Source organism: Mustela nigripes, chromosome X (genome assembly GCF_022355385.1).
Source record: "Mustela nigripes isolate SB6536 chromosome X, MUSNIG.SB6536, whole genome shotgun sequence".
In the NCBI taxonomy this organism is placed as follows: Eukaryota; Metazoa; Chordata; class Mammalia; order Carnivora; family Mustelidae; genus Mustela; species Mustela nigripes.
The window spans coordinates 40,312,276-40,338,027 of NC_081575.1; the positions used below are offsets into that span (position 1 = coordinate 40,312,276).

Here is a 25,752-nt window from a genome sequence, read left to right on the forward strand (position 1 = left end):
TGTTATCCCCTGAGCATTGTACAGTTTTAGCCCTTATGTTTAGGTCTTTGGTCCATCTTGAGTTAATTTTTTATATATGTTATAAGGTAAGGATCCAACTTTGTTTTTTGCACATTGATAATCTAGTTTTCCCAATACTACTTGTTGAAAAGACTCTCCTTTACACATTAAATGTTCTTAGCACCCTCTCCAAAAATTATTTGACCATAAATATGAGTCTGTTCTTAGGCTATCCATTCTATTCCACTGGTATGTATGTCTGTGTTTATGCCAGTGCCACACTGTTTTAATTACCATAGGTTTGTAGTAAGTTTTGAAATCAGAAAGTGTGAGACCTCCAACTTTGTTCTTTTTCAAGATTTTCACTATTGAGGAATCCTTGAGGCACCATATGAATTGTAGGATGGGTTTTTCTATTTCAGGAAGAAATGTCATTGGGATTTTGATAGGGATTTTACTGAATCTGTATAGCACTTTAGGTAATATTGACATCTTAATGATATACTATGTCTTCAATTCATGAACAAGGGCTGTCTTTGCATTTATTTGTATTTTTAATTCTTCTAGCAACATTTTGTAGTTTTTAGTACACAAGGTTTTTTTTTTTGCCTCAGAGCAGATGTTTTAAATTTTGATATAATCCAGTTATCCAATTATCAGAAAGAATTTTTCTTTCATATTATACTTTTTTTATGTCAAAGAACTCTTTGACAGCAGATTATGAATAAGATTTTTCTTTAAACAGTTTAATGGTTGTATATTCTACATTTAGATCTATGATCTATTTTGTCTTGATGCTTTTATAAAGTGTGGGGTTTAGGTTAAGGTTCAGTTTTTTGCCTGTGAGTTTCTAGTAGTTTCAGCACCATATGTTGAAGAGAGTATTTTTCTCTATTTACTTGCCTTTGCATATTTTTGTCAGAAATAAATTGGCCGTATGTTTGTGTTAATGATTGTGTTAGTAATTAACTTCATAATAAATGGTGAAAGACTGAAATATTTCCCTCAGTATCAGGAATAAGACAAAGATGTTCACTCTTGCCAGTTCCATTCACAGTTGAATGAAATTAGAAATCAGTAATAGAAGGGCATTTAGAAAATGTACAAATATGCAGAAATGGAATGACACTCCACTGAATAACTGATAGATCAAAAAGAAGTCACCAGGGACATTAGAAAATGCTTTGAGATGAATGAAAACAAAACTTAACATACCAAAACTTACATGATGCAATAAAAGCAGGGCTTAGGGGGATATTTATAGTTATAAATTCCCATATTAATAAAAAAGAAAGCTCTTAAATTAATAACCAAAACCTTATACCTTAAGACCTATAAAATTTTTTTAAAAGCTAGAGTAATTTGTCCAAATCCTTAGACTGTATAATGCCAAGAGTGAACCATAATGTAAACTGTAAACTTTGTGTAATCATAGTGGGTCAATGTAGATCCATTAGTTGTAAAACTGTACCACTCTGATGGGGGATATTGATAATGGGATAGGCTATACATGTGTGGGAATGGGGTAATGTGGGAAATCCATGTACCTTCCCCTCAGTTCTGCTGTGAACCTGTAACTTCTTCAAAAATATAAAGTCCCGATTAAAAAAAAGAAACTACAAAAAAAAAAAAAAAGAGAAACCTAAACCCACATCAAACTGAAGGGAGAAAATGATAAGCTTAGAGCAAAAAAATAATAATAATAAAAATAAAAAATAATTTAAAAAATACAGAGAATAGGCAAAACCAAAAGTGGTCCTTTGGAAAGATCAACAAAATTCAGAATCCTTAGCTAGACTTACCAAGGAAGGAAGAAGAATGAAGAATTTCTTATACCCTGCTCTACTTTGATTCTTTTTTTTTGCATGGAGCATCTTTTTCCATTAACTTTTTAAAAAGTCTAAAGTGTATCTCTTTCTCTTTCTTTAAAAAGATCTTATTTATTTGAGAGAGAGAGAGAGAGAGATCGCAACAGATCACAAGCGAACAGGGAGGAAAGGGAGAAGCAGGCTCCCCACTGAGCAGGGAGCCCAACAAGGGGCTCCATCCCAGGACCTGGGGTCATGACCTGAGCTGAAGGCAGATGCTTAGTCGACTAAGCCACCCAGGCGCCCCTAAAGTGTATCTCTTATGGACAGCAAATAGTTAGGTTGTGTTTTCCTTTTTTAATCTACTTTTCCAATTGAATGTTTAGTTCATTTATATTTAATCTATGTAATTGGAATCTTTTGCTAAAATAGGATTTGGTCTGCCATTTTACTCTTTGTCTTCTTTCTTTTCTTCCCCTCTGTTATTCCATTTATTCCTTCACATGAAGTAGGTTTTTCCAGTATATAATTTTAATTAACGTGTTGCTTCTTTTACTATCTTTTTAGTTGCTTTTTAAATAGTTGTCTTGGGGATTATAATTAACATCTTAGTTTAAAAAAAAGGTTTGTATTAATACTGATGTAATTTCAGAAATACTCAAAAACTTTGTCCTTTTTATCTGTTTTCTCCTTCTTCCTTTGTACTATTACTGTCACACAAATTACATCTTTATAGATTTCAAGCTCATCAGCATAGTATTATAATTATTTCATTATGTAGTTATTTCCTAAGTCAGGACAAGAAAATGAGTTACAAAGACAAATACATATATATTGTGTGTTTTTTTTATGTTTTCCTATACAGTCATCTTTTTATAGTTTTCTTTTTTTGAGTTCCTGAAGAGTGTTCATTTATTTCAGCCTGAAGTATTCCCTACAGTTTTCTCATAGGGTAGGTCTTATAGTGATGAATTCTTTTAGTCTATGCTTATCTTGGAATGTCTTAATTTCTTCTTTATTTTTATTTTTTTGTTTTTTTAAGTTTTTTTGTCAGTTTATTTATTTAGAGTATAAATAAATAAAGAGAGAGCACAAGTATGCAGAGGGAGAGGGAGAGGCAGGCTCCCTTCTGAGCAGAGTGCCTGATTTGAGACTCGATCCCAGGATTCTGGGATCATGGCCCAAGCCGAAGGCAGATGCCTAACCGAATGAGCCACCTAGGCGCCTCTCTCCTTTAGTTTTAAAGTATAGTTTTTTGCCAGTCTGAAGTTTTTGGTTGGTAGTCTTTTTCCTTTAGCACACCAAATATGTCATCTTACTGCCTTCTGGCCCATGTAGTTCCTGTTGAGCAGCCAACTGTTGATCTTATTTAGGACTCCTTGTCCATGATGAGTCTCTTCTCTCTTGCTACAGTCAGGATTCAGTCTTCATCTTTTGATTTTGACAGTTTGGCTACATGTCTGAATGTCTCTTGGACAGACTCCAAATAGGTCCCTTGAGTTTGTCCTACTTGGATTCTTTCAAGGTTCTGTAATGTGTAGATTAATGTTTTTCATCAATTTTAAGAAGTTTTCAGGCATTAGTTCTCCAAATACTCTTTGTGCTCTTTCTTCTTCTGAGATTTCCATTATGGATATGTTGGTGTGCATGATGCTTACCCACAGGTCTCTAAGGCTGTTATTTTTTCTTTATTCTTTCTTGTTTTTGCTCCTCAGAGTAATCTTCCTTAGATGAGTAGTCAACATATCTTCAAGTTTGCTGATTTTTCTGTCAGCCCAGATCTTCTGTTGGGCCCCTCTAGTATAGTTTTCATTTCAGTTACTATACTTTTCAACTCCAGAATTTCTATTTAGTTCTTTATTATAATTTCTGTCTCTTTATTTTTATTCCCTATTTGGTAAGGCATTCTGAAACATTCCTTTAGTTCTTTATACATGGTTTTCTTTAATTGTTTGAAGAACTTTAACAACAACTGATTAAAAGTTTTGTCTGAGAAGCCCAGTGTGTTTTCTCATGAAAGCTTCTATTGACTGTTTCTTCTTTCCTGTGTATGGGCCATGTTCTCCTTTTCTTTCCCTTTTTTTCAATGTATTTGTCTTAATCAACTCAGGCTGCTATAACAAAGAACCGTCAACTGGGTAGCTTATAAACAACAGATTTGTTTCCCGCAGTTCTGGAGGCGGGAAGTCTGAGATCAGGGTTCCATTATGATCAGGTTCTGGTGAGAACCCTGTTTTGGGTTTCAGACTGCTAACTTCTTGTTGAACCCTCACATATCAGAGAACAGGGAGAGGAAGCAAGTTCTCATTACTTCTATAAGGGTACTGACCCCATTCATGAGGGCTCCACCCTCAAGACCTTATCTAATCCCAGTTACCTCCCAAAGGTCTTCACTTCCTATTACCATCACATCACCAGTAGGGTTTCAAAATACCTGTTGGGGGATGGGGGACAGATATTTAGTCCACAGCAGTCTAACATTTTTTTGGTGCAAATGAGTCAGTTAAAATAATGTAATGTGACAATTCTGAAAGTCATTTTCCCCCACACACCCAGGGTTAGTTGTTCTTGGTGTTTGTATAGTGACTGTCCTAGACTAATGCTGTAAATTTGAATTCTTTGTCATGTGCAGCTGCTTAAGTCTGTTCAGTAAGCAGAGTGTCCACTAATGAGTAGAGAAAGTTTTCATTAAGTACCTTGAACCAAAAAAGTTCTATCAGCCTTTGTTGAGGGTGTGTGTGTTGGGTCCCTCCTTCAGTGCCCCACCAGGCAGTTTGCAGCTGTGCCTTAGACTTCACTTCCTACTTGTTCAGAGCCTCAAGGTTAGCCAGAGGTGAGAGATTAGTGACTTCTCAGGCACTAACTTTCCTGGGCACACACATAGCTCAGCACATGTTTGTTACCTTCTAGAGTCCCAGGAGTATGTCTGAACTTCTCAGAGCCCCTTATGGACATCTCATTTCCTCTTTTTCTTTCTTTTTTATAAGAACACTAAACAAATTTTTGAATGTACAATGCAATATTATTAAATATAGGCACAACATTGTACAGTGGGCCTCTAGACCTTAGTCATTTTGCATAGCCGAAACTTTATAACCTTTGAATAATAACTCCCCATTTTCCCCTTACCCCAGCCCCTGGCAACCACCATTATATTCTCTTCTTCTTTGTGTTTGATTATTTTATATACCTTACATAAGTTGGCAGCATTTGTCCTTTTTCACTTAGCAGAATGTCTTCAAGGTTCATCTGTGTTGTCAAGATGGCAGGATTTTTTTTTTAAGGCTGAATAATATCCCATTGTATGTATATACCACATTATCTTCATTCATTGATGGACAGTTAGGTTGTTTCCGCATCCTGGCTGTCGTGAACAGTATAGCGCTGAATATAGAAGTACGGATATTTCTTGCGGGCTCTGATTTCAGTTCTTTGAATACTTAGCGGTAGGGTTGTTTTAACACATGGTATTTCTATTTTTAAACTTTTGCAGAAACCTAAGTGATCTCTGTAGTAGTTACACCATTTTACATTCCCACTGAAAGTGTATAAAGATTACAGTTTGTCCAGATCCTCACCAACACTTGTTATATTTTGTTTTCTTTGATGTTGGCTATTTTAACAGTTGTGAGGGGATATCACTGTGGTTTTGATTGCCATTTCCCTGATGATTAAGGCTCTTGAGCACTTTTTCATATTCCTGTTGGCCATTTGTATATCTTCTTTGGAGAAATGTCTATACAAATACTTTGCACATTTCTTAATCAGGTTTTTAAATTTTTTTTTTTGTTTTAAGATTTTATTTATTTATTTGACACAGAGAGAGACATAGAGAGAGAGCCTAAGCAGGGGTAGTGGGAGAGGGAGAAGCAGGCTTCCCACTGAGCAGAGAGCCCGATGTGGAGCTCGATCCGAGGACTGTGGGATCATGACCTGAGCCACCCAGGCGCCCCAGGTTTTTTTATTTTAATTTTTAAATAATTTTTTAAAATTTATTTTTATTTATTTTTGGCATAACAGTATTCATTACTTTTTCACCACACCCAGTGCTCCATGCAATCTGTGCCTTCTTTAATACCCACCACCTGGTACCCCAACCTCCCACCCACCCGTCAATTCAAACCCCTCAGATTGTTTTTCAGAGTCCATAGTCTCTCATGGTAAATAATTTTTTTTAAATTTGAATTCCAGCGGTCCCTGGGTGGCTTAGTGGATTAAGTGTCCAACCCTTGCTTTTGGCTCAGGTCGTGATCTCATGGGTTGTGAGACTGAGCCCTGCGTTGGGCTCTGTACTCAGTGGGCAGTCTGCTTAAAGAGTCTCTCCCTCTGCCACTCCCCCCATTCATGCTTTCTCTCTCTTTCTCTCTCTCTCAAATAAATAAATAAATCTTAAAAATTTTGAATTCCAGTATAGTTAAGTTGAGTTGTAGGAGTTCCCTATATGTTTTGGATATTAACCCTTTATTGGATATATGGTCTTTCACTCTGTTAATTATGTCTTCTGCTATGCAGGTTTTAGTTTGATATAGTTCCACTTTCGATTTTCGCTTTTCTTGCCTGTGCTTTTGTAGTTATATTTAAGAAATCATCACCACTACCAATGTCAAGACAATTTTCGTCTGTTTTTTTCTAGGAGTTTTAGAGTTTCAGGTCTTCTTTTTAAGTCTTTAATCCATTTTTAAAATATTTTTAAATGATTTTTTAAAGATTTATTTATTTATTTATTTATTTATTTATTTATTTGACAGACAGAGATCACAAGTAGGCAGAGAGGCAGGCAGAGAGGGGGAGGCAGGCTCCCTGCTAAGCAGAGAGCCTGATGCAGGGCTCGATCCCAGGACCCTGGGATCATGACCTGAGCCAAAGGCAGAGGGTTTAACTCACTGAGCCACCCAGGTGCCCCAAGTCTTTAATCCATTTTTAATTGACTTTTGTAACCGGTATAAAATAAGGTCCCCATTTCATTCTTTTCCATGCGGAGATTCAGTTTTCTAGCATCATTTATTGAAGGGACTGTCCTTTCTCCATTGTGTATTCCTGCCACTCTTGCCAAAGACCAGTTGACCATATATGTGAGGGTGTATTTCTGGGCTTTCTAGTCTGTTCCACTAGTCTGTATGTCTGTCTTTATGCTAATACTGTTTTCATTGCTATAGCTTTGTAGTATATTTTTGAAAACTGTTAGTGTGTGCTCATTCCCTATGTCTTCTTTTAACTTTTTTGTCATCCTCTTGTTAGCCCCAACTGGTAATGCTTTCTCAAGCAGCTACAGTGTTGAACAACCCTCACCAATTCGTTTTGACAAATGCCTTAAGGCTGGGCTGTTCCTGCAGAGTGAGATGTGAACCAAGTCAAAGACAAACCCTCAGATTATAGCTTTTCAGTGAAGTACTAGGCTGGTCAAGCAGTGACAGTTCTCTTAGGGTGGGGCTTTTGGTGAACTTCAGACTGCTCTAATTCCTATAAGATCAGCTAAGCTGCTGTTTTATTTACAGTTACCACAGTTGCAAGATTGTTGGCTTTCAAGGCTACTGCAAAGTTGGAGAGAGGAAATCATGATTACAGAAAGTTGAAATGCAGTAAGTCTTACTGTTCTTAGTGAGACTCAGCTGTTTTTCTTGAGTAACTGTTCTTCCTATTGTTGTATGCCTCTATTTAATTTCCAGACTTATCAAAAGTTTAATTTTTAATGAGTTTTGGGTTTATGGAAGAGCGGATTTTCAAGGTCCTTACTCCAACATTCTAGAACTACTTTCTGTCCATTTTACTTTTATCCTATCTATATTACTATATTTGAAAGTAAGTTCATTTTCTATAATGAGTTTACTAGAGAATGTAGTTAGGTCATTTTTCCACCCACTTTTTTATTGTGTTATGATTGACATAGCATTAAACTCACTAATTTTAAATGTACAATTCGGTGACTTATAGTAAATTTACAGAGTTGGTCAGCCATCATCACTATCTAATTTTAGAACATGTCCATCACCCGAGAGATGGTTCTCAGTTCCTTTTTCTTCTCCCAGCCCAGATAGCAACTATTCTATTGTTCCTCTCTATGGACTTGCCTATTCTGGACATTTCATTATAAATGGGACCGTGTGACCTTCTTTAACTTACTTAACACAGTGTTTTAATTATTCCTTGAACTAGTACTCTTCCCCGAACTAAGGGATTTCCTAGTCATGGAGGATTTGTATGCAAACTGAGCACATCTTCCATAGTCAGCCAAGCAGTTTACAACTCCATTTTAACCCTCACTTCCTGCTTATGCAGAGACTTAAGATTAGTCAGGTAAGAGCTTAGGGTTTTTTCTAGTTTTTCCTGAGCGTGCATACAGCTCCAGCCATGAGGACAGGCCTATGCACATGTGTGGCCTTCTAGATTCCTGGAAATATGTTGGAGCTTTTCACTGCCCTCTAAGGACATTCCATTCCCCAAAATTTCTGTCTAGGCGTTTTTGGTTAACCTATTGTTTATCCCAGCTCTACCTCCTCAGGCAGGGGAAGAATTCACCAACTGCCTCTGAGTATTTTTTTTAAAGGTTTTATTTATTTGTCAGAGAAAGAGAGAGAGCACAGGCAGGGGGGACAGCAGGCAGAGGGAGAAGCAGGTTTCCCGCTGAGCAAGGAGCCTGATGTGGGACTTGGTCCTAGGACACCAGGATCATGACTTGAGCTGCAAGCAGATGCTTAACGGACTGAGCTACCCAGGCATCCCCTGCCTCTGATTATTTTTGACAAAAGTTCTGGGGAAGAAGGCTCTGAGCACTGGTTGGTGAGCTTTGAGTTACATCAAGGAGAGCCTTGCCTGTGAAATCTTCCAGGAAACTACTAGAAAGGCCACCTAGATGACTGTTCTCTGACAGTGGTGCTTTGGAGGTATTCCAGCCCCGTTCTTCCCTCTCTGGTAGCTGCCAGGCTGCTGGTTTTCACTGGGATTTCACATTGTTGGTTTTCAAGGTTACCACGGACCTGGAAAAAAAAAAAAGGACAAGGAAAGGGCGAGTTAAAATGCCACAAAATTTATTATTCTTGCTGAGGTTTAGCTATTTTTATTGAATAAATATTTCCCAGATTGCTGCAGGCCTTTGGTTAATTTCTAGAGTCCTGGAAAAGCTGATCCTGATGGTTTTTGACAGTGTTCTCATTGCTTTTATGGAGGAGAAAATTTCAGGAGGTCCGTACTCTGCCATTTTCACTAATGTCACCTCTCTTAACAATATCTTCTGAAGCTTGGAAGTTTGTGATTTTGGCGAAGTCAAATTTACTTTTTTTCATGACTTCTGCTTTTGGTCCTATAACCAAGATTTCTTTTTTAACCCAAGGTTGCAGAGATTTTCTCATACGTATTCTGTTGCAGGACTTCTAGTTTTAGCTTGTACATTTAGGTCTATGAACCATTTTGAATTAATTGCTGAATTACACGTCATGTAAAGTTAGGGTTATATTAATCTGTTTTTGCATGTGGGTATCCAATTGTCCTGATACCTTCAGTTGAAAAGACTATCCTTTCCCAGTTAAATTGTCTTTTGTGAAAAACCAGTGGACTATAAATATAAGGGTTTTTAAATGCTCTCTCTCTGTTATTCTACTCTTTTTTGTTCTAACTGTTTACTTTTCAGCAATCTGATCATGCTGTGTCTGGGCATGGGCTCTTTGTTATTTCAAATTCTCACCTGTTCCACCTGCTACTGTGTAATTTTTGCAGTCATCAAATGTTCCCTGAATTTTCGCCAGGTTTTAGAATTGTAATCAGTGTGAGAGGTAGGGGTGAAGTATGGTTACTTCTTACATTGAAACAGAATTTCTAATAGCTAATAATTTTTGAGGGCTTGTTTGTGCCATTCCTTGTGCTAAGCATTTTGTATGTTTGCTCATTTAACTTCATAATAACCCTGCAAGATAGTGGCAGTATTATAACCATTTTACAGATAATGAAATTGAGCTTCTGAGGAGGTAGGCAACTTTCTCAAGGTCAGTTGTTAAGTGGCCATGCTAGGACTTAAATCTAGGTCTGTTCTTATGTGAACATCAGTGGTCTTGATCATAGCATCTGTGTAGGGGATTTGAGAAGATTTTTTGGTTTATTAAGTGTGATTTTGCTGTATCTTTTTTTTTAAAGATTTTATTTTTAAAGGTTTTATTTATTTATTTGACAGAGAGAGAGGGCAAGAGAGCACAAGCAGGGAGAGGGAAAAGGAGCTGAGCAAGGAGTCTGATATGGGACTTGATCCCAGGACCCTGGCATCATGACCCAAGCTGGAGGCAGATACTCAACCAACAGAGCCACCCAGGTGCCCCTGATTTTGCTCTGTCTTGAGATAAACATTTTTGGGGGAGTAACACATATCCCATCTTCTAAACTTAAATCAGTGGGAAAGCAACATACATCATCTCTAGAAATAAACTTCCTCTGAAATCTTAAGCCCCAGTATATTACTCTGACCACAGCCTATTTCTTTTACTTCTGGCCCTCGTAACTCTCTTCAACCCTGTTGAAATCTCCAGTTCCTTGACCTTTTTATTTTCTCCCAATCTGTCATCCCCTTCATGTCTCTCTTTCCTTGCACATCTTACTTAGACCCCCTCACCCATTATTTACTCATGTTCTTGCCAGTGAAGCATTCTTTTTGTATCCTTGTCTGTGTGCCATACCCGCCTGGCAAAAACCTCAACCCTGAATCAATCCAACTAATTGCCTTCTTTATTTCTGCAGCATAGTTTTCCAGCATTGCCAGAGAACAATTGTATAATTTACTGATTAATGCCTCTGCAGTTTCCTCATGTCTGATCTTGTCTAGAGCCTTCTTGCTTGTTCAGCAGTGTATCTCCTGGTCCTTGGTCAGCTCTCCTTTTCATTCCTTCCATATACTCTTTTAGATCTTCATTATTCTTTCCATCCTACTGTTTCATTATTTTTAGCAGATAGGTTTCCTATTTCAAAGGAAACATTGTCATTGATAAGAGCCTTCATCTGCTTTCTGCCTGACTCTGCTAACTTCTGCATCCTGAGTCTTTATTTTCTTCCATCTCAGCTCAGTGGTGTAGGTACATCCTTTGTGCCTTAAGTTAATCTTTACACATTTGTGCTGGATCCTAGCCCTATGATCTCCTGAGGGATCTCAGTCAGTTATCCCCAGTATTGCTTCTTTCCTTTCAGGATTTTTTAAAAGGCTTTTATTTATTTATTTGACACAGAGAGAGAGAGAGCACAATCAAGGGGAGTAGCAGGCAGAGGGAGAGGGAGAAGCAGGCTTCCTGCTGAGCAAGAAGCCCAATGCGGGGCTTGATCTCAGGACCCTTGGATCATGACCTGAGCTGAAGGCAGATGCCCAACTGACTGAGCCACCCAGGAGCCCCTCCTTTCAGGATTTTAATATGCTTTTTACTACCTGACGGTTTCCGTAGTATGCATACTCCTACCGTGAGCTATCTTTAAAAACTGATAAAGACAGGGGTGCCTGGGTGGCTCAGTGGGTTGGGCCTCTGCCTTCAGCTCGGGTCATGATCCCAGGGTCCTGGGATCGAGCCCCACATCAGGCTCTCTGCTCGGCGGGGAGCCTGCTTCCCCCTCTCACTCTGCCTGCTTCTCTGCCTACTTGTGATCTCTCTGTCTGTCAAATATATAAATAAAATATTTTTTAAAAAATTGATATAGACAAAAATGCCCTTCAGTTATTTAGCTACTTGAGCTAACAATATGTTAGATTCTCTGCCTTCACTATACCATAATGAGTAGCACTTGTTTTAAAAATTGAAATACCAAAATGAGAGAATTAAATACATATGTTAATATTGTTTTGATATCTATATAGGAAATGATGTTTCCCTAGTCTTTAATGAAAATTTTCAAACACACAGAAATGTTGAAAAAATTTTATTACAAATACCCATTATATCACCAACTAGATTCTGTCATTAATATCTTATTACATATCTGTCCCTCCATTCATCTATCAACCCATCTTACATTATTGATGTATATAAAAGAAATTGCCAGGGGTGCCTGGGTGGCTCAGTGGGTTAAAGTCTCTGTCTTTGGCTCAGGTCATGATCCTGGGATCCTGGGATTGAGTCCCACATTGGGCTCTCTGCTCAGCAGGGAGCCTGCTTCCCCCCCACACACTCTGCCTGCCTCTCTGCCTACTTGTGATCTCTGTCAAATAAATAAATAAAATCTTTAAAAACAATAAATAAAAATAAATTGCCAATGTAAATACATATCCCCCTAAATGATTCAGTATGCATATTGTTAACTAGAATTAAATATTTAAATTTTTTTCTTTGATGTAAAATTTGCATGTCATGAACTGCACAAATTTCAAGTGTTCATCCGTGAACTTTTGACTAGTATATACATTTTTGTAGTGATGTATTGGCAAATGTTTAACAGCCGGCTCTTCAGAAAGTAAAAGGGCTCTGATTTGTTTCATTTGCCAGTTTCCATGGTGTACATACTTGCATGGCAACTCTTAAGCTACCAAAGTGTTATCACTGAAAATGGAGTCTGGAAGACATGTGTCTAATCATTGGGCCATTTCTAGCATACCACTGCATCTGTGTAACCTAATCCATAGAAGATTACCACCATTCCAGAAAGTTTTATCGTACTTCTTGTCAGCAATTTCCCAGAGGCAACTGGTGTTTTGGTTTTTTTTCAATATAGATTTTCCTGTCCTAGAACTTAAGATAATTGAAATGATATCCTTTGTGTTCTTTCTGTAAGGCTTCTTTAACTGAGCATGTGTTTTTGAGATTCATTCCTATTGTGTATGTCAGTCATTTTTCCTTCTCTCTGCAACAAAATTTCTTAGAAGAATTTTCTAAAATCACTGGATTCTTTTTGTAGGACTGCCATAACAAATGGCCTCAAATCTAGTGGCTTAGAACAACAGAAGTTTAGCCTCTCACAGTGGTGAGAAGTCCGAAATCAAGGCATTGGCAGGGCCATGCTCTTTCCAAAGGTCTCTAGAAGCCTTCCTTGTATTTTCTAGCTTCTGGCACTACCAGCATTCCTTGGTGTTCTAGCTAGCTGCATCATTCCAGTCTCTGCCCCTGTCATCACATGGTGGTCTCAGTGTATGTGTCTGTGTCTCTGTGCCTTCACATGGCCTCCTTATAAGCACATCAGTCATTTGAATTAGGGCCCACCTTAATTCATTGTAATGTCATCCTAACTTGTGACATCTGCTAAGACCCCCTTTACAAGTAAAGTCATGTCTGAGGCTTGGCATGGGCATGAATTTCGAGGGTACACTATTCAACCCAGTGTAGTCTGCCCTCTTGTCTCCAAATATTCATATCCATCTCACACAAAATCATTCACCCCATTGCAACATCCACACAAGTCCTAACCTATTCCAGCATCAAGTCCAAGTCCGAAAGCTCATCTGAATATCAACTCAAAAAGTCTCAAGTGTCATTATCTAAATAATCAAAACCAGGTGTCAGCAAGGCCCTGAGTATGTTCCACCCTAAGACAAAACTCTTCTCTGTCCAGAGACCTGTGAAACCAGAGAGATTATCTGCTTCCAAAATACAGTTGTGAGACAGGCAGAGAATCAGCATTCCTACTTTGAAAGGGCAGAAAGGAAGAAATAAAGGGGTTACTGGTCTAAAGCAAGTTAACAGCCCAGCAGGGCAAATTCTGTTAGGTCTCAGAGCCTGAGAATAATGCTATGGGCTCAGTGCTCTGTCATCTGGCCCCCAGGGGTGGTCTTGATCTCTGGGTCCTCTGGGATAGCCCCACCTTCTCAGCCTACCAGGTGGCTGTAGCCCCACCCTCATTTGCTTTTGCATCTGTGGCTTTGCCTTTGCAGTCATCCTTCATTTTGTCCCATCTTTGTCACTTTCACACCAGGCTGGGGTTTCTGTTGGTATGCAGTTCTTTAAAAACCTTGTTGATCTCATGCACGTCAAGAGACCCATATAATCAGTTATAAGGGTTTTCCACAGGTCCTTTCTGGATAACCCCTCCTCTCTTCCTGGCTTCTGATGAGAATAGTTGATTGCATCCATGAGTCACACACCTAACCTCTTCAGTGAAAGTCTGTCTAGCCACACCATTGGCCTGTTTCCAGAGCACATTGTTTAGATACACGAGAATCTCTAAATCATCAAGTGCTGGTTTCTTTTTTCACAGATCCTTCCTCAATTTGTCTCTCTTTTCTCATCATTTTATTATAAGCATCAAAGAGAAATCAAGATGCATCTTCCACACTTTGCTGGGAAATCTTCTTAGCTAAATACCCACTTATAAGTGAAGTCCACCCAACAGCAAAACTCCATTCAGCCAAGTTTCTGCCACTTGATGACAAAGATTGCCTTTCTTCCAGCATCCAATAACATGTTCATCATGTTCATCATTTCCTTCTAATGCCTCACCAGAAGTACATTTTCTAATGCTCATATCTCCAGCAGTGTTCTGTTCATGATGATATATGTATTCTCTAAGATGGTAGAAGCTTTCTCTGTTATCCTCTGTACTTCTGAGCACTCACCAGAACTGCTATTTACACCCATATTTCTACTGACAGTCTTCAAGGTAACTGACCTTTTGCTGTCAAGCAACTCAAAAGTTCTTCCAGCCTCTAACCATTACTCATTTCCAAAGGCACTTAGACATTTTTAGCTATGTGTTATAGCAGCACCCCATTTCCCAGTGCAGAATCTATTAGTTCCCTAGGGCTGCTGTAACAAAGTACCATAAACTAGGTGACTCAAAACAACAGAAATGTATTCTCTCACAGTTCTGGAGGCTAGAAGTTCAAACTGAGATGTTGACAAGGTTGGTTCTTCTGGAGACTCTGAGGAAGAAACTGTTTGGTGCCCCTCTCCCAGTTTCTAGTGGTTGCTGGCTATCCTTGCCTTGTACATGCATCACTCTGATCTCTGCTTCTACAGTTAGGTGACATGTATGTCTGTGTGTCTGTGTCTCTACGTGGCCTTCTTAAAAAGACACCAGTCATTGAATTTAGGACCCACTCTAATCCAATATGACCTCATCTTTTGTGAAGGGGTTGTCCCAGCTGTATCTGCAAATACCCTATTTCCAAATAAGGTTACATTCTGAGGTTCTGGGTGAACATGAATTTTGGGGGGATATTATTCTACCTGGTATACTGAGTTATCTCCTCTTTACTGCTTACTTTTTAAAAAAATTTTTTTAAAGACTTTTTAAAATTTGTTTGAGAAAGAGAGAGAAAGCATGAGCAGGGGGAGTGGAGTAAGAGGGAGAAGCAGGCCAGGGAGCCCAACATGGTGCGCTCGATCCCAGGACCCTGGGATCATGACCTGAGCTGAAGGCATATGCTTAACCAACTGAGCCACCCAGGTTCCCCTAAAAAATATTTCTAATAATGAAATGGATCGTGCCAGAGAGTATGTAGCACTTAGGGACAGTCAAGTCAGGAAATCAAACGTTGCCAATACTCCAGAAGTCCCTGTACGCTCTGGAAATCACATCTCCCTACCTTCCAGATCTAACCACTGTCTTGACTTGTGATAATAATTTCTGTATATTTTTACCAACTATACATATATTGCTAGACAGCGCTTAGTTCTTCTTGTCTTTAAGCATTCATTATATCAATAAATTGTACTGTATGTATTCCACTGGGTCTTCCTTTTCTACCTACTGTTAAATTTGTGAGATTCATCCATACTTCAATGTATAGCCATAGTTCATTGACTTTCACTGTAGTATAATATTCCTTTCTGTGGTTATATTAGCATTTATTTATCCATTTTACTGTAGTTGGACATGTGGGTTGTTTCCATTGGAGGGGGTGCTGTAAATATCAGTCCTGTTACTGTTATCATTTTTGTACATGTATCTTGGGACACATGTACAGGAGTTTCTCGGGATGTATACCTAGGAGTGGACTTGAGGGGTGAAGAATTCCTACCTGTTCAACTTTATAGATGTTACCTCTTTTGTGAAGGGATTGTCCCAAGTTAAAAACCTACCAACCACGTGCGAAGAAGGTTCAGGTTGCTCCATATCTTTGTCCACACTGGGTATTGTCAAACTCCAATCTGATGGGTATTTACTTATATTTCAGTATATTATCTTTCCCTTTCTTAATTAGCATTCATTTATATGACTTTTTACTTGACTAGGGTTTAGTAAGGTCTTGTTTGCCTCAACCTTTCAAACATGGAGAAAAAGTGAAAGAATAGTACACCCACATCCTTCACGTACATTTACCAATTTCCTCTACACTAGAATGTGTGTTTGTGTAGTTTGTGTATTGTTAAACAATTCAAAAGTAAATTTCAGACATTAAGAGGTTTTACTCTTAAATACTTCCATTACGTCTCTTCTAAGAAAATAGATATTCTCCTGTATATTCATGGTATTATGATCACTCAAGCAATTTAGCATTATTACACATACTATCTAATAATACAGTTTCTAATTAAATTTCTCAATTTTAAATTTAGGTTGTAATCAGGGATCACATATTGCTTTTAGTTTGCTTTATAACAGCTCTGTGTGTGTGTGTGTGTGTGTGTGTGTGTGTCTGTCTGTCTGTCTGTCTATCTTGCAGGCATTGATATTTTTCAGGAGTCTAAGTTCAGTTTGTTTTGTTTGTTTCATTACGGTTTTAACTTCCTTCCCTTGATATCTAATGAGGTTGGAAGCCCTCTCACACATAATTGACCATTTGGATAGCCTCCTTTGTGAAATGACTGTTCAGTTCTTTTGTCCACTTAACAAATGTTCTCTGAATATCTTTCCATCTGTTCATATCTGTGTCCAGGTGCAGTCTTGGTTCAGAGGTCATTTTAGGCCTGTATCAAAGCAGTGGCTCAGCCCCAAAGCCCTGGGATCTCAGTGATCACTACTTACCTTCAGTAGTGCTACAGAGAAATGGGGCTAGTAGGAAAGTGTTGTGATTTATGTCCTGAATATTCTATTTCCAAATTCCGTCTCTCATCTTACATGCATTTCTTATAAATTTGTACAAGTTCTTTATTATTGTGGATACTTGCTCTTTGTTGGCTGTACGTGTTGAAAATGTCTGTTTCCATTTTGTGGCTTATCACTTCATTCCCTTTATGGTGTCTTTTGATGAATAAAAGTTCTTCATTTGTATGTAATGAAAATCTATTAATTTTTCTTTCTACTTTGTAATTTTTGTGCTTTGATTAATGAATCCTTCCCTACATGAGCTCAGGAAGATATTGTTCTTTATTCTAAAGACTTTATGTTTTTGCGTTTCACATTTAAGTCTTTGATCCACCTGGAGTTGATTTCTGTATATGGTATGAAATAGGATTTCAGGTTTTGTTTTGTTTTGTTTTTTGCCATATAAATAACCCTCTATCCCAGTACTGTATTTTGGAAAATGTACCTGCAGTGTTGTTATATTGCTAGTTCTGGGATACATCAAGTGTTCATATATGCATGGGTGTTTTTATTGGCTTCTCTCTTTTGTTCCTTTGGTCTTTTTGGCTATCAGTATACCAGAACTAGTATGACACTTTAGCTTTTTTAATGTCTTGATCTCTGGTACAATAAAATAAACCAATTCCTTCTACCTTGTTCTTATTCCAGAGTGTTTTGTATACTTTGATACTTTGTTTTTCCATGGAAATTTTAGAATCAGCTTGGCAAGTTACACACACATACTCAAACACATTCTCTTATGTGGTTTTGATGGAGATTCCGTCGAGTATTTAAATGAATTGAGGACAATTGACATATTTACAGTATGAATCTTCAGATCTTCAAAGGTGAATATGCTATATCCTCTCATTCATTTAATTATTCTTTTGTGTCTTTTAATATATTTTCCCTATTTTCTGTTCTAACATTTTGTGAGATCAATAGGTTTTTTTCTTGATTTTTAAACAGCTTCATTGAGATATATAATTTATATGTGGTAAAATTCACCTATTGTAGGTATTCGATTAGGTGATTTTAAATTTATTGACTTATGCAGTCATCGGTACAATCCAGTCTTTAGGACATTTCCATCACTCTACTAAATTCCCATCAACGTAGTTGCAGTAGATAACTCCTGTGCCTACCCCAAGCCTTCTGTCTCTATAAATTTGTTATATCTAAGTGTTTCATATAAATGGAATCTTACCAATACGTGATCTTTGGAATTTGGCTTCTTTCAGGTAACATGTTTGTGAGGTTTGTTCATGTAACCTGTATCAGCATTCATTCCTTCTTATTACTAAATAATTTTCCATTCTATAGATATACCACATTTTATTTATCCTTTCGCTGCTGATGGCATTTGGGTTATTGTCCACTTTTTGGCTACTGTGAATAATACTATGAGCATTCATGTCCAAGTTTTTGTATGGCTATGTTTTCATTTCTCTTGAGTGAATGGAGTTTCTAGGTCATACGGTAACTCTATATAACCATTTGAGGAACTGCCAAACTGTTTTCCAATGTGGTTGCATCATTTTACTTTCTCATCAGTGATGTATGAGCATTCTTACTTCTTTACATCCTTGCCAACACTTGTTATTCCCCTATTTTTAACAGCCATACTTGTGGGTGTGTACTGATATCTCACTGTGGCTTTAATTTGAATTTCTATAATAGCAAATAATCATGAATATTTTTCATGTGTTTATTAGCCTTCTTTATGTCTTCTTTGATAAAGTGTCTATTGAATTCTTTTACCCATTTTTTGATGGGGTTGTTTTCTTAGTATTCAGTGGTAAGAGTTCTTTATGTATTCTGAATGTAAATACTTTATAAGTTATATGATTTGCAAATATTTTCTTCCATTCTGTAGCTTGCTTTATTTTGTTAATGGTGTCTTTTGAATCACAAAAGTTTTTAATTTTAATGAAGTTTCCACTTATTGATTTGTTTCTTTATGACTTGGGCATTTTGGTATCATGTGAAAGAATTCGTTACTGAACTCAAGGTCAGAAAGATAGTCTCCTGTGATTTATTCTAGAATATGTATAGTTTTAGCTCTTACAATTACAGATCTGTTAATCTGTTTTTAATTCATTTTTGTGTGTGGGATAAAGATTCTAAGTTCATGTTTTTAAATATGCATGTCCAACGGTCCCAGCACTATTTATTGTAAAGACTATTATTTTCTCCATTGGATTGTCTTGGCACCTTCATAGAAAATCAATCGACCATAAATGTAAGTGTTTATTTCAGGGCATTTGTTTTGATTCCATTGTTTCCATTGATGTATCCTTATACTCTGAATGTCTACCTTTATTTAAGTTTTGAAATCAGGTAGTGTAATTCCTTACTTTATTCCTGTTTTTCAAAACAGCCTTGGTTATTCTAGGCCCTTTGTTTTTCCATGTACATTGTATAAGCAACTTTCAACTTTTTTATAACAGAGCCTGCTGATACTTGATAAGGATTGTGTTGAATCTGTAATTCAACTTGGGGAAAACTGCTGTTTTAATAATATTGACTATTATAATCCAAGAACATGGAATGTCTCTTCCTTTATTTAGTGCTTCTATAATTTATTTGTTATGTTCTATAGTTTTCTTTTTATAGGTATTATATTTTTATTCTTAAATATTGTTTCATTTTGATGCCTTCCTTAATACCCACCACCAGGCTTACCCTCACCCATCCCCCTACCCCCTCCCTTCTAAAACCCTCAGTTTGTTTCCTGGAGTCCATAGTCTCTCATGGTTCGTCTCCCACTCCGATTCCCCCCACTTCATTTTTCCCTTCCTTCTCCTAATGTTCCACAAATAAGTGAAACCATATGATAATTGACTTTTTCTGCTTGACTTATTTCACTTAGGGTAATCTCCTCCAGTCCCATCCATGTTGATGGCAAAATTTGGGTATTTGTCCTTTCTGATGGCTGAGTAATTTTCCATTGTGTGTATAGACCACATCTTCTTTATCCATTTGTCTGTTGAAGGGCATCTCGGCTCTTTTCACAGTTTGGCTATTGTGGACATTGCTGCTATGAACATTGGGGTGATGCCTCATCCTTAATTCTTGATTTTAGTCAATTTTGTCTTCTCTCTTGGTTGGTCTAGCTAAGGGTTTGCTATTTTGCCAAACTTTTCAAAGAATCGGCTTTTGGTTTCACTGATTTTCTCTCTTTTTCTGTTTTCTATTTTACTGATTTATTCCCTAATCTTTATTATTTCCTTCTTTTTCCTGGCTTTGTGTTTAGTTGTTCTTTTTCTAGTTTCCTTAGTTTGGAAGCTCAGATTGTTGGTTTAAAAACATTCTTCATTTCTGATACAGCTGTTTAAAGCTGTAAATTTCTCTCTTAACATTGTTTGATTTGCATCTATAAATTTAGACACTATGTTTTCCTTTTCATTTAGTTGAAAATATTTTTAAAATTTCCTTTGTGAGTTCTTTTACCTATGAGTAATTTAGAAGTGTGTTGTTTAATTTCTAAATATTTGAGTTTTCTCAAATATGTACTCACATGATTCAGACTTTTTAAATTTTTTGAGATGTATTCCTCACTTTGGGGCTCTCACTCTAATATCAGCATGATAGATTCCTTCACTTTCTTTAAGTCATATCTCTTAAATGTCACTTTCTTAATGAGACACTGAGTCCAGCATTAAAATTCCAACTACTACTACTACAACCCCCTAGCACTTCCAATCACCCATTACACTGCTCTGTTTTTTCCATAGCACTCATAACCTTCTGACATACTATATAATTCACTGAGCTCTATGAAGATAGTGATCTTTGTTTTAATTACTGATATATCCCAAGAATCTAGAATAGTACCTGAGTCATAATAGTCACCGAATATATATTTTTGAATGTATACATTAGAATATTTATCCACTTGGTCATATGTAGCTGAAATTTGTTCACTTTCATTAGAATATAGTATTTCATTATATAAACTGACCACAGTTTTATAATTGATTCTTAGATGGACATTTATATTTTTGCCAGTATCAGGCTACTTATAAGTAGCACTGATCTAAACATTATTATTATTGTGTCCTGGTACACATATGCCTAAGTTTCTCTAGGGTATATATGTAGGAATGGAGCTGACTGGTCATATTATGATATATTCAACATCAGTAGATAATGTTATAGTGATTCGTGCTGTGGGTGCACATTCCTACCAGCAATGTGTAAGGGTGTCATTTCTCTACAGTTTCACTGACATGTGATATTGGTGTTCTTTTTAATCTTTTGCCAGTATGGCAGTTTCCTATTAATATCCCAACCCATTCTTAATTAGCATTTCCCTGAATTCCAATATGGTTGAGCATTTTTGTGTGTATTTATTAGCCATGTATATTTCCTCTTTTATGAGGCATCTTTTCATTTGCCCCTTTTCTTAATGGTTCTTTACCAGTTATTTATGCTGCAGATATTTTTCCCATTCTATGACTTTTCTCTTTATCATATTTTTAATGAACTGAAGTTTTAAATTGTAATATAGTTGAATTTGTCAATATTTTCCTTAATGGTTAATGCTTATGAGCTCTTAAGAAATCCTGCTATAAATATTCTTATACCTTGCTGGTGGAAATGAGGAATAATACAACTCCTACAGAGTGGAATTTAGCAATATTAGGAAAAATTACATACACATTTACCCTTTGTCTCAGCAACGCCTTCTCTTGTTATCTGTTTCAGAAATATACTGGAAAAATACAAAATCATGTATGCACAAGGCTATTTGTCAGGGTGTTATTCATAAAAACAAAGAAGACTGGATATAACACTAATGTGCCTCAGGAGGGGAGTAGTTGAATAAACTAGAATAAACCAGTAGTTGGATAAACCTCATAGAGTACTGTGGAGCTATCAAGAGGAAGGGGAAGAGCTCTACACGTTAATATGTTATCTCCAGGATATGTTGTTAAGTGCAAAAAAGTAAGTTGTAGAACAGTATTTATAATAAGTTACCTTTTATGTAGGAAAGGGATGTAAATAATGAATGATATAGATACACACATATAGGTGTTGTGTGTGCACCCCTATTAGCTTATATTTTAAAAAAAAAGAAATAATGGAAACATAATATCAAAACCTAATAAAAATGATTACTTAACGGAGAAGGAAAGGAATGGGATGAAGGGGACAGAGATGGAGGTGAGACTTCTGTGAAGGTACTGTATAACACAGTTTTCACTTTAAACTCATATAAATGTTCTGCATAATAATGAAAAGGGAAAAATCAGTTCCTAAAATACATAAATAACCCAAAGCAAATAAACCTACCTATAAATAAAGCAGGTAATGTAACCATCCAGAAAAAACAACTGTGTAAAGGGACTTTAAAACATTGGTACATTACTAATTTGATATATTATTTTAAGGACAAAAATAACTGCAAAGATGTATGAAACTGTATTTAGTAGTTTTATCATTAATAGTTATCTTAGTATTTTTTTGACATTTTAAAATTCTATAAATATGTTATAGGAAAAAGCTAATAAATAAGTTTGTTAATATCACTGAGCCAGTATTTTAAGCATATGTGAAAAGAGATACAAGTCTAAAATCAAGGCATTTGAGTAAAAAACTTGTAATCTTAAATTTAAAGTGGAAATACTAGTAGGAACTAATGATTTATTTTTCTTTTAAAAGAATTTCCTAGCTTTTCCACTGAAAAGGCCTAGAAGCAACAAAACAATTCAACAGCTATGAACACAGCTAGCAACACATTGTGGTTTCTAAATACTATTTCCAATTAAAAAGAGCCAGGGATCCTTGGAGAGATAATCTAGGTTTGAGTCAGGAAATATTCAAAATGAACTTGTGACATCTTGCTGTGCCAAAAAACTGGAAAACACAGGAGCCAATTTGAAGGGACTTATTGGTCCCAAGTGGAATAATTTGACCACTAAAAAGAATAAATATTACATTTAATTGAAGCACATCCAACATATAAAAATGATTTTACAGTTATACTAAAAATAATAATTGGTCACTATTGGAAATTTCTAAGGTACCAACTCATTACTTTTGTAGTTGATAAATACTGGGGAAAAAAAAATCAAGCATTTGTCCTGCCTTTCCTGTATGAACTATATATGGGGAAACCAAATAATTGACGGTAAGTTCATTACAAAATTCCAGATAATAAATCAAAAGAAATAATAGAATTAATAAATATAAAATAAAATAATTAGGGGACCTCCATTTTGCAGCTTTATAATAAATAACAGATCTAGGCAATGGTCATTAATGGATGCAAGACCCATTAGTTGAGTGGGAAAACTTTATAATGGAGGGATTAGACTAATACCACCTGAATATGCTGATCAACTTGACTACCATTAAAGTGAGACCGCCACACATTATGTGCCTTATGACATGATGTAATAGGGAGTACACCTCTACCTATGGGTGATTGTTGCCTAAAATACTGAACTTGAATCTAATCAAATCTCTAGATCAGCACTATCTTAATGCAGCTGTCCACAATGATGTAAATGGTTTCTATCTATTCTGCCCATTACAGTATCTACTAGCTACATATGACTATTGAGCATTTGAAATGTGACTAGTTTAATTGGGGAACTGACATCTAAAACATTAATTTAAATAAATTTGTGTGGCCAGTGACTATTGTATTAGCATAGATCTAGATTTAACTGCCAGTTTGTAAGAAATAGAGGGGATCAAGTTAACTTGAGGATCAAGTTAAACAATAATGTCAGCAACAATGTCAAATTTCATTTGTTCTCTGAACAAATGATGTGGTTCCTCTAATAATTCAATAAGATGGAGAAAAAATGAGTTGGAGGGGTGGAAAAGACGGGGCACTGTTTTAAAATCAGAGACTTAAAAGATGAAACAGCCAAAGCCTGGTTTAGATTTTGCATCAAACATTCAAGTATAAAAAGATACCTTTTAAGATAATCAGAGCCATTTGAATATGAACTTAGTAGTAGATGATACTAAGAATTAATTTTGTCAAGCACAATAATGCCATACTGGTTACATTTTTAATGTCTTTATCAGTTAGGTGCATGTACTTGCATGAATCTGAGAGTGAGCCCCTCCTTAAATTTTGCACCTGAGGTGCCTCACCTGCTTCACCATAGTTCCAGCCTTGCTTGAGATGCACCACATTAAAATAGCTTTATACTATTGTCATTTGTCTAACTTGCCCCAGCAAAGTTTCTGTGTCTGAGATCCAAGATTTAATTTTTATTTATTTGTCAAAGGTTGTGTTGGTAGGCTTTGTAGAACTTCCCTATCTCTTTGTCTTGATCTAGATGAACCCCAAAAGAAGAACAAAGGTGATCCCATGAACAACCTGGAAAGTTTTTACCAAGAGATGATAATGAAAAAACGTCTTGAAGAGTTCCAACTTATGAGAGGTGAACCCTTTGCTTCCCACTCACTGGTCTCAGCTACATCAGTGGGAGATAGTGGCACAGCTGAGAACCCGTCATTACTCCAGGACAAGGGAAAACAGGCAGCACAGGGTAAAGGTCCCAGTCTCCATGTGGCAAAAGTTATTGATAATTCACCTGAGCAGTGTTGGACTGGGCCTAAGAAGCTGACGCAGCCAATAGAATTTGTCCCAGAAGATGAGATCCAGAGAAATCGTTTGTCAGAGGAAGAGATCCGAAAAATTCCTATGTTTTCTTCATATAATCCAGGGGAGCCAAACAAGGTATAGGCCAAACCAAGAAAAAAAAACATGGGTTGTTTTCATTTTTCTTTACCTCTACCTAAATTAACACTTTTAAATTAGCTTTGGTTATACCAAGGAATCATGACATAGGCACTGTGGTTGTGTTTTTCCTTGACTTTGACTATTAATTCTCTGCGAACTATATACATAGCATACTTCCTATGATGTTCTTTGTGGTTTCCTAAGGTCCTAAGCTACCCTTAGAATTTTAAAGAAATCTTGATGAGACCCCAGTCCTCATCTACTAGAGGTCTTGAAGTGAAGGAAGAGTAACTTCCAGTTTCCCAGGCTAGTAATAAATCAAGTAATATTCATAGGACCACTGTATCGGGTAGCCATTGTGCCTCTGTAATTAGTCAGTAAATAAGTGGCCACCTGGTTGTGAGTAGGATCTACTGTTATTACATGAGTATTTTTCTTTAGAATGCTCCACCTGGCTTTCATACGACATGACTTTAAATTTCTGATACTAAACAGCAAAGTGAAAGTGCAGGATCTCTTAAATCTTGAGAAATTGACAAATATATAAGTAGAGTTGTAAATAATCCTTGTTTTAATCATTATTTCACATTACTGGTGTATGTTAGATCCAGAATGGAAAACATTATTGTCATGTCATTCAAAGAGGCCGCACAAGCCCCTGGAGCATATACTTGGTTGTGTTTAATTTAAAAAGCAAAACAAAACAAAATAATGTTAGCTTCTGGCTATCTCTGAATTAAAAAAAAGAATAAAACACATTGTAGATGAGGGATATTAAAGCAGTTTCCATTGAGTGATTGCAATTCTAATATATTCTTGCTGTTGGTTCAAGGGCAGCTTGATTTGTGTTTTTTTAATAATAAAATATTACTATTATACAAAAAGTTATAGAGAATAATACAGCAATACCCTTATACCTAGCCAACCATCTTTATCAGTTCTTGGTAGTTTCCATATTTGCTTAATTAGGAAAATAATAGAACCTTATAGATAGACCTGAAGACTTCCATGTATCCCTCACCAATCCCATTTCCTGATCTCCTCTCCAGAGGTAACTACTATCCTGAATTTGTTACTTATCATTCTGATGCATGTTTTATATTTTTACTACATATTTATATATTAATAAGCAACATATAGTTTTACATATTTTAAAATGATGATATACTCTACATATCCTTCTACAACTTGCTTTTTTAACTCAATATATAAAATGTTTTTGAAACTTATTTTAATAATATAAGAAACTATGTAGTATTCCATTGTAGAAATATACCATAATTTATGCATTCTCCTGAAGATATTTTATTTTTATTTTTGCTATTACAGACAATTCTG

General features: G+C 36.4%; 1 protein-coding gene across 4 annotated transcripts in view; it reads left to right on the top strand.

The window, feature by feature from the left end:
• The window catches only part of RBM41 (RNA binding motif protein 41), a 58,545-nt gene that overhangs the window by 9,155 nt on the left and 23,638 nt on the right, over positions 1–25,752 (top strand). For 3 of the 4 annotated variants that reach the window (XM_059384837.1, XM_059384834.1, XM_059384836.1), the window contains exon 5: positions 24,008–24,411. In XM_059384837.1, the coding sequence (XP_059240820.1) occupies positions 24,008–24,411 (404 nt within the window). Of the gene's footprint in view, positions 1–23,956; positions 24,412–25,752 lie in introns of all 4 variants that reach the window. The other variant, XM_059384838.1, reaches the window with a different exon arrangement.